The sequence below is a fragment of the Monodelphis domestica genome, chromosome 8, assembly GCF_027887165.1.
Source record: "Monodelphis domestica isolate mMonDom1 chromosome 8, mMonDom1.pri, whole genome shotgun sequence".
Classification (NCBI taxonomy): Eukaryota; Metazoa; Chordata; class Mammalia; order Didelphimorphia; family Didelphidae; genus Monodelphis; species Monodelphis domestica.
The window spans coordinates 236,397,338-236,412,467 of record NC_077234.1 but is presented as its reverse complement, the minus strand read 5'-3'; the positions used below and the strand labels follow the sequence as shown (position 1 = coordinate 236,412,467).

The following is a 15,130-nucleotide window of genomic DNA, read 5'->3' as shown; positions in this document are numbered from 1 at the left end:
TGGCTCTCAATTCACTGAGCCAACTAGCTGTCCCCCATCATAATATTTGTAATAAGTCAACTGCTAAACAAGCATTGAACTATGCATTATGTGTTTAGTCTTTGGACCAGGCACAGGGAATATATACAAAGGTAAAAATGAAACAATGCCTGCCCTCAAGGAGCTTATATTTTATCAGGGGAAACAGTATGTGCATATATATACATAAATATATACATATATGTGTGTATATGTATATATGTATGTTTGTGTATAAATTTATAAGAAATGAATACAAAGAAAAGAAAGGATTAGCAGCTAGACGGTTAGCAAAGGTTTCACATACAAGGGTTCCATTTAAGATGAGCTTTGAAGGGTTACAGGGAATATGAGAAAAATGAAGAAGTAATGAATTATGGGCAAAGGCACAGAGATGGGAAATGGCATGTTGTGTGTGAGGAAAAACAAGAAGACCCATTTGCCTAGATCATAGACTCTGGGTGGCTGGAGCGGAGCAGTAGGAGTGGAGTAATTTGTAGGAAGGTAGAATGGGGCCAGATTGTGAAGGCTTTAAATGGCAAATGGAGGAATGCATATTTGATTGTAGAGGTAAAAGGGAACCATTGGAGTTTATTGAGCTAGAGAGTAAAATGATTAGATCTATGCTTTAGGGAGATTACTTTGGCATGTGGGTAGAGGATGGATTGGTGAGGGGAGACTTTTGATTGTTTTGAAAGTGAAAAGTGATGAAGACCATATGAGCGAAGGGAAGGGATTTATTATATAGGAGATAATACAGAGGTAGAATGAAGATGTAGGGTGAGGGAGAATAAGGAGTAGAGGCTGATTCTGAAGTTGAAAACCTGGCTGACTAGAAAGGTTGTGGCATCCTCAATAGCAATAAGTAAATTCAGAAGAGTGATGCGTTGTTCAGTCATTTTAGTCATTCTATGTGATCCTATTTGGGATTTTCTTGGCAAAGATATTGGAATGGTTGTCATTTCCTTTTCCAGCTCACTTTACATATGAGGAAACTGAGGCAAACAGGGGTAAGTGACTTACCCAGGCTCACATATCTAGTAAATGTCTGTGACTGGATTTGAATTCAGGTCTTCCTGACTCTAGGACTAGCATTCTATTCACTATGCCACCTAGCTGTCCCAGAAAAGTAGTAGGTTTGGGGCAAAAATGCCATGGTCAGGGTCCAGCCTCACTCACGACTCCAGGGTTCCTGACTGGTGGTGAATGATCAGTCAAAATAAATTAAATAAAATAAATAACAAACAGAAGACAGCTTAATCATTACAGCCACAGGACTGCTTTGCACAAAGCTGCTCCGACATTCCCAGGCCTGGGATTTATACCCATTTTCTTGGCATGCAGGTATACAAAATCAAAGAGAGATAATTGGAAAAGTGATACATTGACTTTTAACAAATCACTTGATTAACATTCTATATTTTTGTATTGTGATTACAGACAGAATACACGATAAATGATTTCGTCAGAGGTGGCTTACTAGGGAGTTTCAGTTACTGATTTGTGTAATTGAGCCACTGAGGCATATTGAAGCTTACTTAGTGTACCTGTACTGTACCTGTACATATTGTATGGGCCTCTATGATTGATTTGTGTGCTGGATTCATGAGAAAGTTTTGGGCTTGGCCTGTACCTGCAGTTTTGCTGGGAATTATGTACCTAAGTAAAAGTTAACACTTGATTGTCTTTTTGGGATTGGGTTTAAGGGTCTGATCTTTTGGTGATGTTTTAGGGAATAACAGTACATGTGTTTTGCTCTTGCATTATTTCTTCTGAGACTAGGGGGAATAATAATCATGCCAATTCATAGGTAAGGGGCATTGATGAAAGAAGTCATGCAAGGGGGATAGAGTGGCAGTCACATCTCGCCAAGGACCACTCTGTGGTCTCCCCAGCTACCACGCATGACTCTGTCAAGGTGTTGTGGACTGATGGTCCCCAACACAAAAATATTTTGAGTTGAGTTTCTTATAGTACATTTATCTCAAAATGTCCAGGAGATCATTGTGATGTCAACCTGTAGAGTCAGGAGGCAGACTAAGACCTTGTCCAGGGTCACATGGCTACTAAGTGTCTGAGGATGGATTAAATTTAAGCCTCTCTGACTCTAGGTCCAGCACTTCATCCATTTTGCCACCTACTGAATGAGATCCCTATAATGAGGGCTAATTTGTAGTCTAGACAAAATGTCATGATTTTTCATAAATGAGAATTGGGATTACTCACAGGAACAATTATTTGTATTATCCATAACAGTAACAAGAGGTAACATTTATATATCAATTATTATGTGGAAGCATTGCACTAAGCATTCTACAACCAATATTTATCTTATTTGATCTTCACAACAACCCTGAAGGAAAGTGTTATTATTATCTCCTTTGCAGATGAGGAAACTGAAGCAGACAGAAGTGAAATGACTTGCCCAGGGTAACACAACTAATAAGTGTCAGAGGTTGTATTTGATCCCAGTTTTTCCTAAATCCAAGCCCAGCAACCTCTGTCCACTGTTTAATCTAGTTACCCCATAATCCCAGTTTTTATTTCCTCTCAGGGAGGGAAAATGAGTCAGTTAATTGTGAACCTGAATCTTGTGTGCACTGAGATTATCAAATGTAATCATGCATGTAAAGTGCCCTAAAACATTAAAGCTTTGTAGAAATCTTAGATTAAAGGAGGGGAATGATGCAGTAATAGGTGTAATTAATTATATACTATAGATACAGTTATACTCATAATGTAAAATTAGAATTGGTTTTGGTTCTTATACTCATTTGAACCCCTCTTCTCCACATTCTCCATCCCTTAGATACTAAATTGTTTAGAACCTCTTTTGAGATTTTTTATTAATATCTTTTTAATGAAATTTTCCACATATTTCCCTTTGCTGTCCTCCAAAGAGGACTATCTTATAACAGGGGCTCTTAACTTTTTATTCATGTGTTACAGATCCCTTTGACATTCTGGTGAAGCCGATATATCCTTTCTCAAATAACATTTTTAGATAATTGAAGGAAATGCTAAATTTCAGTTAGAAATCAGTGAAAATTAAGACGCAGAATTTTTCCATCTAAAATCATGAGTCCCCTGGCATATATCCTTGGCCCCCAAAGGAGTATGTGAAACTTAGCTAAGAATCCCTGCTTTATAAAGCTTAACTGAGTTCCACATATCCCTTTCAGGGTCCATGGATAGATTCTAGGGCACTCATGACTCTAGATGGCATTTGTTAAAATAAAACAATACAAAAAACCCAATAAGACATTCAATGTTCCCATTCCAATGGACCTGCACCACTGCAAAGGGGTCATCGGAAGTCTTTTCTTTGATCTCTTCTTTGAGTTCTGACTTACTCTTTTAATTTATTTATTTTTATTTGCCCTTTCTTTACTCCTCACATCATAGACGGCATCATCCAGCAAAATACATTGATCATGTCTTTCTTGTTTCCACTTCTCAATTCATTCTCTGGAGATGAACATCCACAAGTTATTCTTCAAATATTAAATACACAGCTATATATAATATTCTTTTGGTTCTCCTCATTTCACTCTTCAGTATCTCATATAGTTCTTTCCAAGTTTTTTTTAATTAATTTGCTCATTGTTTCTTAAGGAAGGCACTAGTTTATTCTTTGTCATTTCATAACCGTCATTTGCAATTGTTTTGTAGTTATTCTTTCCATGTACATTGTTATAATTATTGTGTTTAGTGTTTTCTTGACTCTGACACTTTGCATCAGTTCGTGTAAATCTTTCCGTGCTTCTCAGCATTTGTAATGTTTGTCATTTCTTAAAGCTGAGTAAATTCTGTTGCATTCTTGTGCCACCTTGGGTTAGCCATTTCCCAATTGATGAGCATGTTCTTTGCTACTCTAAAATATAAAATAGACTTAAATACTTTGATGTTTTGGGGAACTTTCTGCTTAGCATGGACTCCTTGGGATATGTGCCTAGCAATGGAAAATCTGGATTGAAGGAGGTGTGTGTCTTTGTAGACCCCAAATTCCTATCAGAAGTGATGGCAATATGGACCAATCAACATGAAAGCAGTTTCCCAGGCCTTTCTCCCTACCCTTAAATCTGGAAATCGTAGAACTAGAGAGAGAAACTCTTCCCATGGTATTTGCTCCATAAATGCTTTCTTAATGACTGACTGGCAAACGATCTCCGTTTTAACATCCTAAAATCTAGGCTCCAGCACTCGCTGTCTCAGACTACAATTAGATCAGAAACTCCTATCTATGCCTTACGAGTTGCCTTCCAAAAGGGTGATAGGAAAATTAGGCGGCCCCCCACATCACTGCCACTGCATGACAGACATATCAAATTTGCCTGCCAAATATCCAGGGCTGTTTATTTCCAGAGGTCTATGATACATGAGACATTCAAGCGCTCCGGAGGCAAATAGAGGGAGTGAGCATGCTACATCGGTGAATTCTATTTTCTGAGGATTTGAGGAGCTATTGTCCCATGACATATCGTAAAAAGATGTCTTACAGATGACTGAATTAGGTAACACGCCAATGCATAAGCAAATTCAGTTCTGCAGGATGGGAGGATCTAACTGACCCAATGGGATATCTGAAGAGGAAGTATCCTGCTAGTTGAATACACTAAAGTCTTTCTGTAATGTAACCTACCGTAAGTGTGACTCAGTGTATTTTGGGTCTATCATAGACTTTGTCCAAGGGGTTTTTCCCTGCTATGTGGTCCAAAAGATAGAACTCTGGGCCTGAAGTCAGAAAGATCCAAGTTCAAATGCAACCTCAGATTCTTACCCGTGAGCTATGACCCTGGATAAGTCATTTCACCTCTGTCTGTCCCAGTTTCCTCATCTGTAAGATGGGAATAATAACAGCATCTACCTCCCGGAGTGGTGGTGAAGATCAAATGAGGTAATGTTTGTAAAGTCCTTTGCACAGGACCCAGCACATAATAATAGGTGCTTTATAAATGCTTCTTCGCCTTCTCCTTCGCTTTCCACTAGAACAACTCCCAAAGACCTTCTTACCTACAGTTGAATTCCTAAAGACAGCATCATACAAGGCTCCAGGACTGATCTTCAAAGCAAATAGCAATTCTATTCCCAGAGTAGAGAATAATCTCCAAGAAAGGAAGAAGAAACAAAGCTATTGATAGCTGATCTCTTGGGGGAAGGGTCTGTTCAGAACAAAAAGAACTCCTCCTGGTAGCTCTTCCCTACCCTTGGCTGGAAAAGCCCTTGATTGTTCAACTCTGAAAATGAAAACATTCCTAAGAGAAGCCGAACTTTAAACTATTAGCCGCCATTTACACGCTCATAATGGGACGTCTAGTTAAGAGCAGGTTTTAATCAATAAGAGGAAAAAGTAAAATAAAAGGGCCCTGTGAGCACTGGTCATTACTGTAATCAGGAAAGGTAGAAGAGGCCAAGAACACCAAAATGGGAAGTAGAGGCCACTCTAGACAATATCTGCCTCCTTCAAAGTTTTTCCTAGTCATTTCTTCTTACTGACTTACTACTAAAAGAATGAACAAAATATTTAATAGAAAGTACAATTGAAACATGGAAGGCAGAGAAGAGAATAAGCATTTTCATAGCATTTACTATATGCCAGGTTCTGTGCTAAGCATTTTACAATTATCTCATTTGAGCCTCCCAACAATCCCTGAGAGGTCAATATTATTATTGTCCCCATTTTGCAGGTGAGGAAATTAAGACAAATAGAAGTGAAGTGATTTGCCCAAGGTCACTAAGTGTCTAAGGCCAGATTTGAACACAGGTCTTCCTGATTCCAGGCTTGAATCTGTATCCACAGTGCCATCTAAAACACATTTTTCTTAATCAATTCAAAAAGAGTAATTTGAGTTGGATGAAACCAGTGTCAACTTACAGATGAGGAAACTGAGGACAAGATCATGGAATCATATAGTTAAAGCAAGAAGGACCAACTCCCTCATTTTACATATAAGCTGAGGTAGGATTTGAACCTATGTCTTCTCTCTCTGTCTCTCTTTGTCTTTTTCTCTCTTTCCAATAATACTTTATTGTTCCCAATTGCGTGTAAATTTTTTCCAACATTTGTTTCCCTCCCCACTCGTAAGAATAAGCAATTTGATATTGGTTATATTGGTTAGATATGTTCTATCGCACAAAAACCATTTCCATATTCATCGTGTTGTGGAAGACGACATAAAAAAATGCCAAGAAGAAAATAAAATGAAAAATGGTCTGCCTCGATCTGCATTCAGACTTCATCAGTTCTTTCTCTGGAGGGCAATACCATTTTTCATCATGAGTCCTTTGGGATTGCCTTGGATCACTGTTTTGCTGAGTCTAACTAAATCATTCATATTGTATGGTTTTGCTGTTACTGGGGACAATATTCTCCAAGAACCCAGCTCTTCTTAACCCAGTTCTACTCTATACTGCTCTCTACTCTATACTGGCTCTATATAAGGAGTCAGATAATTTGATTAATGTCTATGGGTCACATGCAGTGGACCAGGATTTGAATTCGTCGTCTGGTTCCAGATAGAGCCATAAGTGGTATTTTTGGTGTCCAGAGATGGCATCCCATTGAAAGCAAGATGGGGAGAGAAGGGAGGGTCTCAGCCAGGGAGAATGTTGCCTGGAATTCAAGGGAGGAAGTAGACTACATGGTAATTTCCCATTTTAACTAATTATTCTCATAACTAGGCATTATCTTCAGTTTTTCAAGCTTCTGAATGTCAGGTCCCTTCAAATTCAACACCCTGGAGCAAAGCCTTGATTGTCTCACCCAAGTTATGGCTCTGCTTCTGCATCCAGAGCTTTTTCCATTAAAATAGGTATCTTTCAGATCATCTAATGAAGAGGGCACTTTGATTCACCAGAAGATTCGAGTTCAAATCCAACCTCAGACACTAACTGAGTGATCCTGGGCAATCCACTTAACCTGTGTCCCCCACTTTCCTCTTTTGTAAATGGGAATAACAAAGAAGCACCTAACTGTTGTGAGGATCAAATAAGACAATAATTGTAAAGTACTTTGCAAACCTTAAAGCAATATATAAATGAATAATATTATTATGCTTTCAAAGAAGCTGTCTTAAATATTCTTCATATTTTTCCTCCATAACTACATCCTATTATTTGATGTTGACAAGTAGAAGGGAGAGAAAGTGACAATTGTGTTTTACATGAAAATGACATAATGTCTACATTATGCTAAAGATATATATATATATATATATATATATACACATGTGTGCATGTAATGTGCTCCAGATGAGCAAAAGATTGGGCTCAGAACTGAATAAATGGAGGAAGGACCCAAGCAGCTAGGTGATACATGAATAAAGCATTGAGCTCAGAATCAGAAAGACTCCTCTTCATGGTTCAAGTCTAGCCTCAGCCACCTCCTAGCTGTGTGACCCTGTTCAAGTCATTTACCTTTACTTGCCTTAGTTTCCTAATCTACAAAATGAGCTGGAGCAGGAAATGGCAATCCATTCCAGTATCTTTGCCAAGGGAACCTCAAAATCAGATCAGGAAGAGTCAGACACGACTGCAATGATTCAGCAACAATAAACAAAAAGGGATGATTGGATAGCAGTTAGGAAGCTGAGTGGTGCTTTTCCTCCCTCCCCCTCTGTGATCAGTGCAGGTGACAGAAAGGAGAATGGAGAATTGGTAGGGGTAAAGTTCAGGGGGTCAGAGTATTCCTAGATCAATTTCCATTAATAGCCTATACACAAGAAATGGTTCAAGGATTATCATTTATGAAAGATAAAAATGAAAAATAGCAGCGAGAAAGGTCAATAGATGGACAACTCAAGTACTGAACTGCTATCCACAGTTAACATGTAGATAGACTCATACCTGCTAATCCTATGCCATTCCTATACTTGCTTTTCCATGGATCCTACCGGATATATTCTACCCCCAAGCTGGAGGATTAGACTGTCTAAGGTGATATCCACATAGATGATGCCATAGAGGCACTGGGGTTAGGAAAATATTATATTAACCACAATCCTAATTTTCTAATTTGATCTCTTATTGATTAGCAACTTGTTGAGGTAGCTAAGGGCCACCGTGTTCCCACCGCTGACTGGACTTGGAGTCAGGAAGAGCTGAGTTCAGATTTTACCTGTAATTGTTGTGTTGTGTAATTATTGTAATTAATTATTGTAATGTAATTAATTACAAAATAATTGTAATTAATGTAAAATAAATAATTGTTGTAGCTGTGTAAACCTGGGCAAGTCACTTGACTTCTGTTTGCTTGAGTTTCCTCAACTATAAAATTAAGATGATAATAGTATTTTTCTCACAAGATTGTTATAAGGATAAAATCAGATAGCCTATGGCCATGTTGACAAACCTATGGCATGAATGCTGGAGGGGGCTGCTCCTCTCCCCCTCTCCATCAGGGCCAATGATGTTCCTCACATCACCTACCTCTCTGCCCAGCAGCCCAATGGGAACACTTCCTCCCTCCCCTGTCTGGGGTAAGGTGGTGGCTCACATGTGGCGTGAGGGTGTAGTTTTGGCACTCAGTCTCTAAAAAGTTCACCATCACTAGCATATGGATCGGGCTTTGCAAACCTTACAGCATTATATAAATTCTATCTATTATTATTAGAGAACATTTTTGATAATTCCCCATCTTTTTTAAGCACTATCTTCTTTCGACTCCTTTTCTTCCTCCTCCTCCCTCCCCCAAATCTAAAGATCTTACTTAGATTTCCCTGGCTGAGGAAAAAAGCAGATCATTAGTCATTTAACACTTCAGTTTGAATGCCTTTAATTTCAATGGTTCTTAACCAAGGATCTGTGTCATTATTTATATGTGTGTGCTTATATATACATTTTAAAAAATATTTTTATTTATGTATAAATACACAAAATATTTTTATTTATCTATAAATCTATATAAATAAAAATTTACACATAAACATATATATCATATACATATGTAATAAGGATACTAAACTATGTATATACATGTATATGTACACAAATATACACATACACACAAATGTATCTAACTGATTTTGATGTAGTTCATTTCCTTTTTAATCCTATACATTTGATTTTATGTTTTTCAAAACATTAGTCCGAGAAGGGGTCCATAGATGTGAGCAGTCTGTCAAAGGGGTCCGTGACATGCACAAGAACATGAAGAAGCCTTGCTTTGACTCCTTGTACTGCCTACATATGTCTGCATTTTAAACAGACCTCTGGAACATCTGCGAATTTTAGGGAATGGTTCAGATCTAGTTTTTCTGATTCTGATTCTGGAGTCCTTTGTACTGTGCCATGTGGCTGGATCCCTCTCACAACTACTGCCCCTGCATAGACATCTCCTCTTTCCCTTGCTTCTCCCCACCAAAACTAAACATAAAAAACCAACCCATTTCCAAACAAATAAACTAGCAAACCACACACTTGCAGTGAAAGTCAGCGTCAAAACAAAACAAACAAAAGCAAAAACAGTTAGCAAGAGTTCCATATAAAACCTATAAAGCAAGAGTTCTAATAAAAAAGGGGGGAAAAACCACTGGGAAAAATAGGAAGAAATTGAATGAAAACATCTTTCTTTCAGCAGCTGTTAGAAGGTATGTATTGGGGGGGCAGGGGAACAAAAACCAGCAGAAGAAAACGGAAAAGAGAACGCCAATCCCAAATACAGCTGGTGCTGGACTTTGTCTTCATGCTACTATCAACACCAGCCCAAATTTGAATCCCGACAAGTTCCTGTGCAAAGGCCAGTTCGTGGCCCCCAACCTTTGCCACATACCATTTCTGCCGGCTTCATTTTGTTGGGGTCCATTCCAATCAGGATGAGCTGACAAGTGGTGAAGGAAAAGAAGCAGCGATCACCTCTGTACGCTCCGGCTGGCTTCTTACGTTTCGGTAACTGGGAGGCCTGAAATGACCACATTACTCAGTGCCCCCAAATGGATATTGTTCTGCAGGACTTTACACAATCCTACAGGAAACCACACACGACACTTAGCCAATGCTCGCCGATTTGATTGAACTGAACAATAATAGAGGTAAAAACACATTTTATAAAGATTCCAATTTAGAGCGGTAACAGCTAAGACTGTTTGGGAAGGGAGAAGAAGGGCTCCTAATAAACTTCAACAACTCTGCCTTTGTTTATGTAGCATTTCAATGGAAAGAATGATAAAATAAAGACAAAAGCTCCCCTTTGGACACAGACTGCTACCATAGAAATCAGGAAACGGTTAAGTAAGGCCAAAGAGCTCAGAGAATAAGTAATGAATGTTAACTCAAGACTTAGATGAACTTCGTCTCCTGAATATGGTAGACATCAAGGTATTTGTTCTTTTCAGTTGTATCTGACTCTTTATGATCTCATTGGGGGTTTTCTTGGCAGAGATACTGGAGTGGTTTGCCATTTCCTTCTCCAGCTCATTTTACATACGAGGAAACTGAGGCAAACAGGGTTAAGGGACTTGCCCAAGGTCACACAGCTAGTAAGTGAGCAGATTTGAACTCAGGAAGATGTCTTCTTGACTCCAGATCCTATGCCATGGCACCACCTAGCGGCCCATATGAGAAATGTAGCTTGGCCCATTGAGCAACACAACTGGGGATATCCCTTTCTCAGGCTATGATATATTATAGTGTGTATACAGGAGTGATTGGGTGAATGTGTAGCCACATTATTGTTACTGTGGCATCAGCCCATTGTTACAGCTTAGTCTAGAACTTCTTTCTGTGTTTGCCTGTTGCCTGGACCTGTGATTTCAACAACGCAGGGACTTCCTTAACCAAGTCCCCTTTCTGTTATTTGTAGTCTTGGGGAGTTGTCTGAGGCTCTGAGCGACCCCGGAGAATCATGCGGCCAGTATCTGGCACGGATGGTCTTGAACCCAAGTTGTTGAGGCACAGAAGTCCACTCCGGCATCACTACAATGCCACGCTGCCTCTAATCCGATGCCTTGTGGACCTAAGTCGAAAGACCCAAACTGACATCACTCCAGAACTATAAATCTCCTTGTACCTTAGGGTACAGGTAGGCATAGCCAAGAGAAGGAGTCACCCATTGAGCCCATGGGGCAACAGTATTTTAAGGGATGACTTACTTAGCCTTTGCCATTCTAACCATTCCCGTGTCCTTTTAGAACTGCATGGCAAGGCAGAAGCTTCCGATATTAGTCCTGACTCAGCTCTGGACTCCAATTGATACTCGGGATAATTCGATTCGATTCTACAAAAATGGATCAAATACTTACTTGTGCTGGAGGAAAAGAATATGTAGAAAAGGCAAAGTTACTGCTTGCCATCTAGAAGGCAGATGTGACATACATGTGTATATGCATGTATAATGCATGTAAGCACACAGGAAGAACAGCATGCACCTGCGTTGCAAACATGCATGTTTACATACATGCCTGTAAGCGTGTGTCATGCATTTACATATATGTATAAGGTTGGTTGTTGTCCTTTGTACTCAAAGAGGACCCAAATGACATCACTGGCGATGTCTTTTGACTAGAGAATAAATTGGATTTAAATGAGAGAGAGTTGCACAAAGTCCTCAGCCCCACTCTCTCTTCCAGAGTAATTAAAGTCCAGTAGCAAAGCCAGACGGAATGACTCCAGACTTGGCATCCTTGGTTTTTAACTAAGATCTAAGAGCTCAGCAGAGCCTGCTTCAGCCATCTTGAACCGCCACTGGAAAACCTTTTCTCATCTGCCCTTTCATACTCTCGGGGTATTTATCCCTCCTAACTCATCCATGGTTTGAAACCTCTCAGCTACCTTCAATTGGTTTACGCCCCCTGCGAAGACGGTTTAACAACTTCTTGGAGCCACAGGTGAGAGAGAGCGCTCTCACCTGCCTCACATTTGAGGTGCAAGTCCTCTCTGAGCCACGAGGTGGCACCATGGTGCACAGAACAAAGGCTCTTCCACCAGAGATGCTAGTCCTCCAGGAGCCACTAGGTGGCGCCATGGTGCACAGAACAAAGGCTCTTCCACCAGAGATGCTAGTCCTCCAGGAGCCACTAGGTGGCGCCATGGTGCACAGAACAAAGGCTCTTCCACCAGAGGTGCTAGTCCTCCAGGAACCACTAGGTGGCGCCATGGTGCCCAGAACACTGATCCTTCCACCAGAGGTTCTAGTCCTCCTTGAGCACCCCATTTACCAAATATATATACACACACCTACCTTCTATATAGTAAACAGCAACTTTGCTTTTTCTAAAACATGAGATGTAACATATTCTGTATACATGTAATGTATGTATAATATTTTATAAATCAATATAAGAATATCTAAAAATATTCCGTGGAATATGTTTGGTGTAGTGGCAAAAGTCCCCGATTTGGAGTCAGTGGTCTTGAGATGGAATCCTGAAGCTCCCCCTTGACTTTGGGCAAGTCACCCAGGTTCAGTGTTCTCCACTGTAAAAAGAGGAGTTTGGATTAGCTGATCTCTAAGGCACCTTCCAGTTCTAAACCACGTAAAATCTCTGGCTAGGTAGGGGCTGGAGTAGCAAGGTGGAGTCAGTATTGCTTGTGAAGGATCCATAAGGATCTCAAATAAACGGACATTGGAAGTAGTTCCTTTCTTTAAAAAAATTATTGATTTGTTTGTTACATTAAAATACCCAGTTAACTCCCTCCTTCCTGCCCATCATTTGACAAAATGAGTAGAAATTCTACCCATCTATTGTACTTAGCACACCGTCTTATGTATAATAATAATAATAATAACAACAATAACAGCTTACATTTAGCAACTTACAATCTGCCAGGCACTATGCTAAGTGTTTTAGAATTATTACCTCACTTGATCCTCACAACAAACAGTTGAAGCAGGTTCTATTATTATGCCCACTTTACAGACAGAAAAACTAAGGTGGACAGAGGTTTAATGACTTGCCCAGAGTGATGCGGTGAGGTGTTTGAGGTTAGATTCAAACTCATGTCTTTCTGTTCCAGTTATGTGTATATTTTATCATATCATCTTGTGTTGTGGTATGATGAGTTGTATTTATTATAGTTAGCTTTATTTTTTTATCTTTTGTCAATAAAATACCATTTATTTTTTGTACTACCTGTTTCAAAATATATTGCTTCCTCCATCCAACCTAGCAAACCAACTCTTGTCACAAAGCTGGGGGGAGGGGGGAGTGATTTTTTTTTAAACCCTTACCTTCTGTCCTGGAGTCAATACTGTGTATTGACTCCAAGGCAGAAGAATGGTAAGGGCTAGGCAATGCGGGTTAAGTGACTTGCCCAGGGTCACACAGCTGGGAAGTGTCTGAGGCCAGATTTGAACCTAGGACCTCCCATCTCTAGGCCTGGCTCTCAATCCACTGAGCCACCCAGCTGCCCCCGGGAGTGATTTTTTAAAAGCAGTTAGCAAAACCAACTAAAGCTTTAATTCTATATGATAGTATATTTAACATTCCACATCCATAGTCCCCCACCTCAGCAAAGAAAGTATGTCTTCTCAACTCTTTTCCAAAGCCAATAATTTTTCTGTTCCATTAATGTTTTTTTTATTATTCATGCAATGAATATTAGTATGTCAATGAATAAGAACAGAAAAACAGACTGAATACTTTAAAGTAATCTTTATATAGTATTTAGAATACATGCGTGTCTATATTAAATTTTATACTATAGTAACAAAACTATCCTGCTTATCTGTATCCCTGAACTCCATTCTATTCTCTTCTTTGTATTTTAAAAATGTTTCAATGATATTTATTTTCTTTTTTTGCATCAATATCACTTGCCAATTTCTATCCACTGTCCAATAGATTTCCTTTTAACCATTTGTTTTCATCAAAATGAATCAACTTCTTCACTTATCTGAAAACCTATGTCTAGTTCTGCATTTCTAACCCATCACTAATATTCCTTATTATTTTAGACACTGTGCAAAGCACTTCACAAATATTTTCTCATTTGATTCTCAGTAAATCAGAAAGATCTATGCCACTATTATTCCCAGTTTCACAGTTGAAGAAACTAAGGTAAATAGAGGTTGAAGAGATTTGCCTAGGATCCCATATCTAGGAAGTGTCTGAGGCTGGATTTGAATTCAGGTCTTCTTGACTCCAGGTCCAGCACTATATACATTGCCCAACAAGCTGCTTAGTGTACCTATCTTTCCACAACCCTACCAACACTGAGTACTCTTATTTTTTGTCATCTCTACCAATTTTGCAGAATCTAGTGAAACCTTAGAGTTGTGTTCATTTTTCATTTCTCTTATTCCTAGTGATTTGGAGCATTATTTTATGTAGTTGTTAATAATATTAAGATTTTTTTAAAGAACTATTTTATTTATATCTTTTGACCATATAGAATGACTTGCTTGGATTCTAAACCCTTGTCTGAGAAACCGGATCCAAATATTTTATTTCTAATTCCATTCTTCTTTTAAAACACGGTGTTGTGCTAACGTGTTTCAGTTTTATATAATCAAAGTTATCTACTTTGTCTTTTGTAATTGCCTCTCTCCCTTGTTAGATTAAGAATACTTCTCTTACCAAGGGCATAGAGAGGTTTCTCATCTTTCTCTTCTAACTTTTTTTATGCTATGATCCATAAAATTAAAATCATGTGTCCATTTTGATTTTAATTTATAATGTGGTGTAAATCTGAAAGACTTTTGTACAGGCTAAAGTCCTCCATTTGAATTGGGGGAAAATATTAACTGTAAAAACATATGTAGAAGGGAGCATTTAGTAGACTTAAGTTCAATAAGACTCCGTGGTTTGCTGTGGCACCCAGCAAAGGATGTGTGGCTTTAGGTTGAATCCATCAAAATCTGAGAGGTGATAGTTCTAATGAAATTGCTCTGCCTGGTCAGTTCTATGAGCCACTTCAGAAGGGAAGTTGATAACCTGAAGCCGGTTGAGTGAGTGTAGGCAAGAAATACACAGAATGAGAAGATACGCAGAGTTGTAACCTGAATCGGTGAGAGGAGTTCCCATACCAGTGCAATTATGGATCCACCAAACTGTTCATACCTCAGTCGATATGCAGAACCAGTTCATGTCTAGGCAGGGTGCAAAGTTTGAGACCAATGACTACACAGACATCTGGGGATTATCTCTCGGTTTGTTTACTGCCATTAGGATGCCTC

The 15,130-nt window shown here is 39.1% G+C and overlaps 1 protein-coding gene across 1 annotated transcript in view; it reads right to left on the bottom strand.

The window, feature by feature from the left end:
• The window catches only part of BMX (BMX non-receptor tyrosine kinase), an 82,241-nt gene extending 72,290 nt beyond the window's left edge, over positions 1 to 9,951 (bottom strand). The window contains exon 1 of the mRNA XM_007500881.3: positions 9,788 to 9,951. Within this exon, the coding sequence (XP_007500943.2) occupies positions 9,788 to 9,931 (144 nt within the window). The 5' untranslated portion in view covers positions 9,932 to 9,951. The remainder of the gene's footprint in view (positions 1 to 9,787) is intronic.
• Positions 9,952 to 15,130: the final 5,179 nt, after the last annotated feature.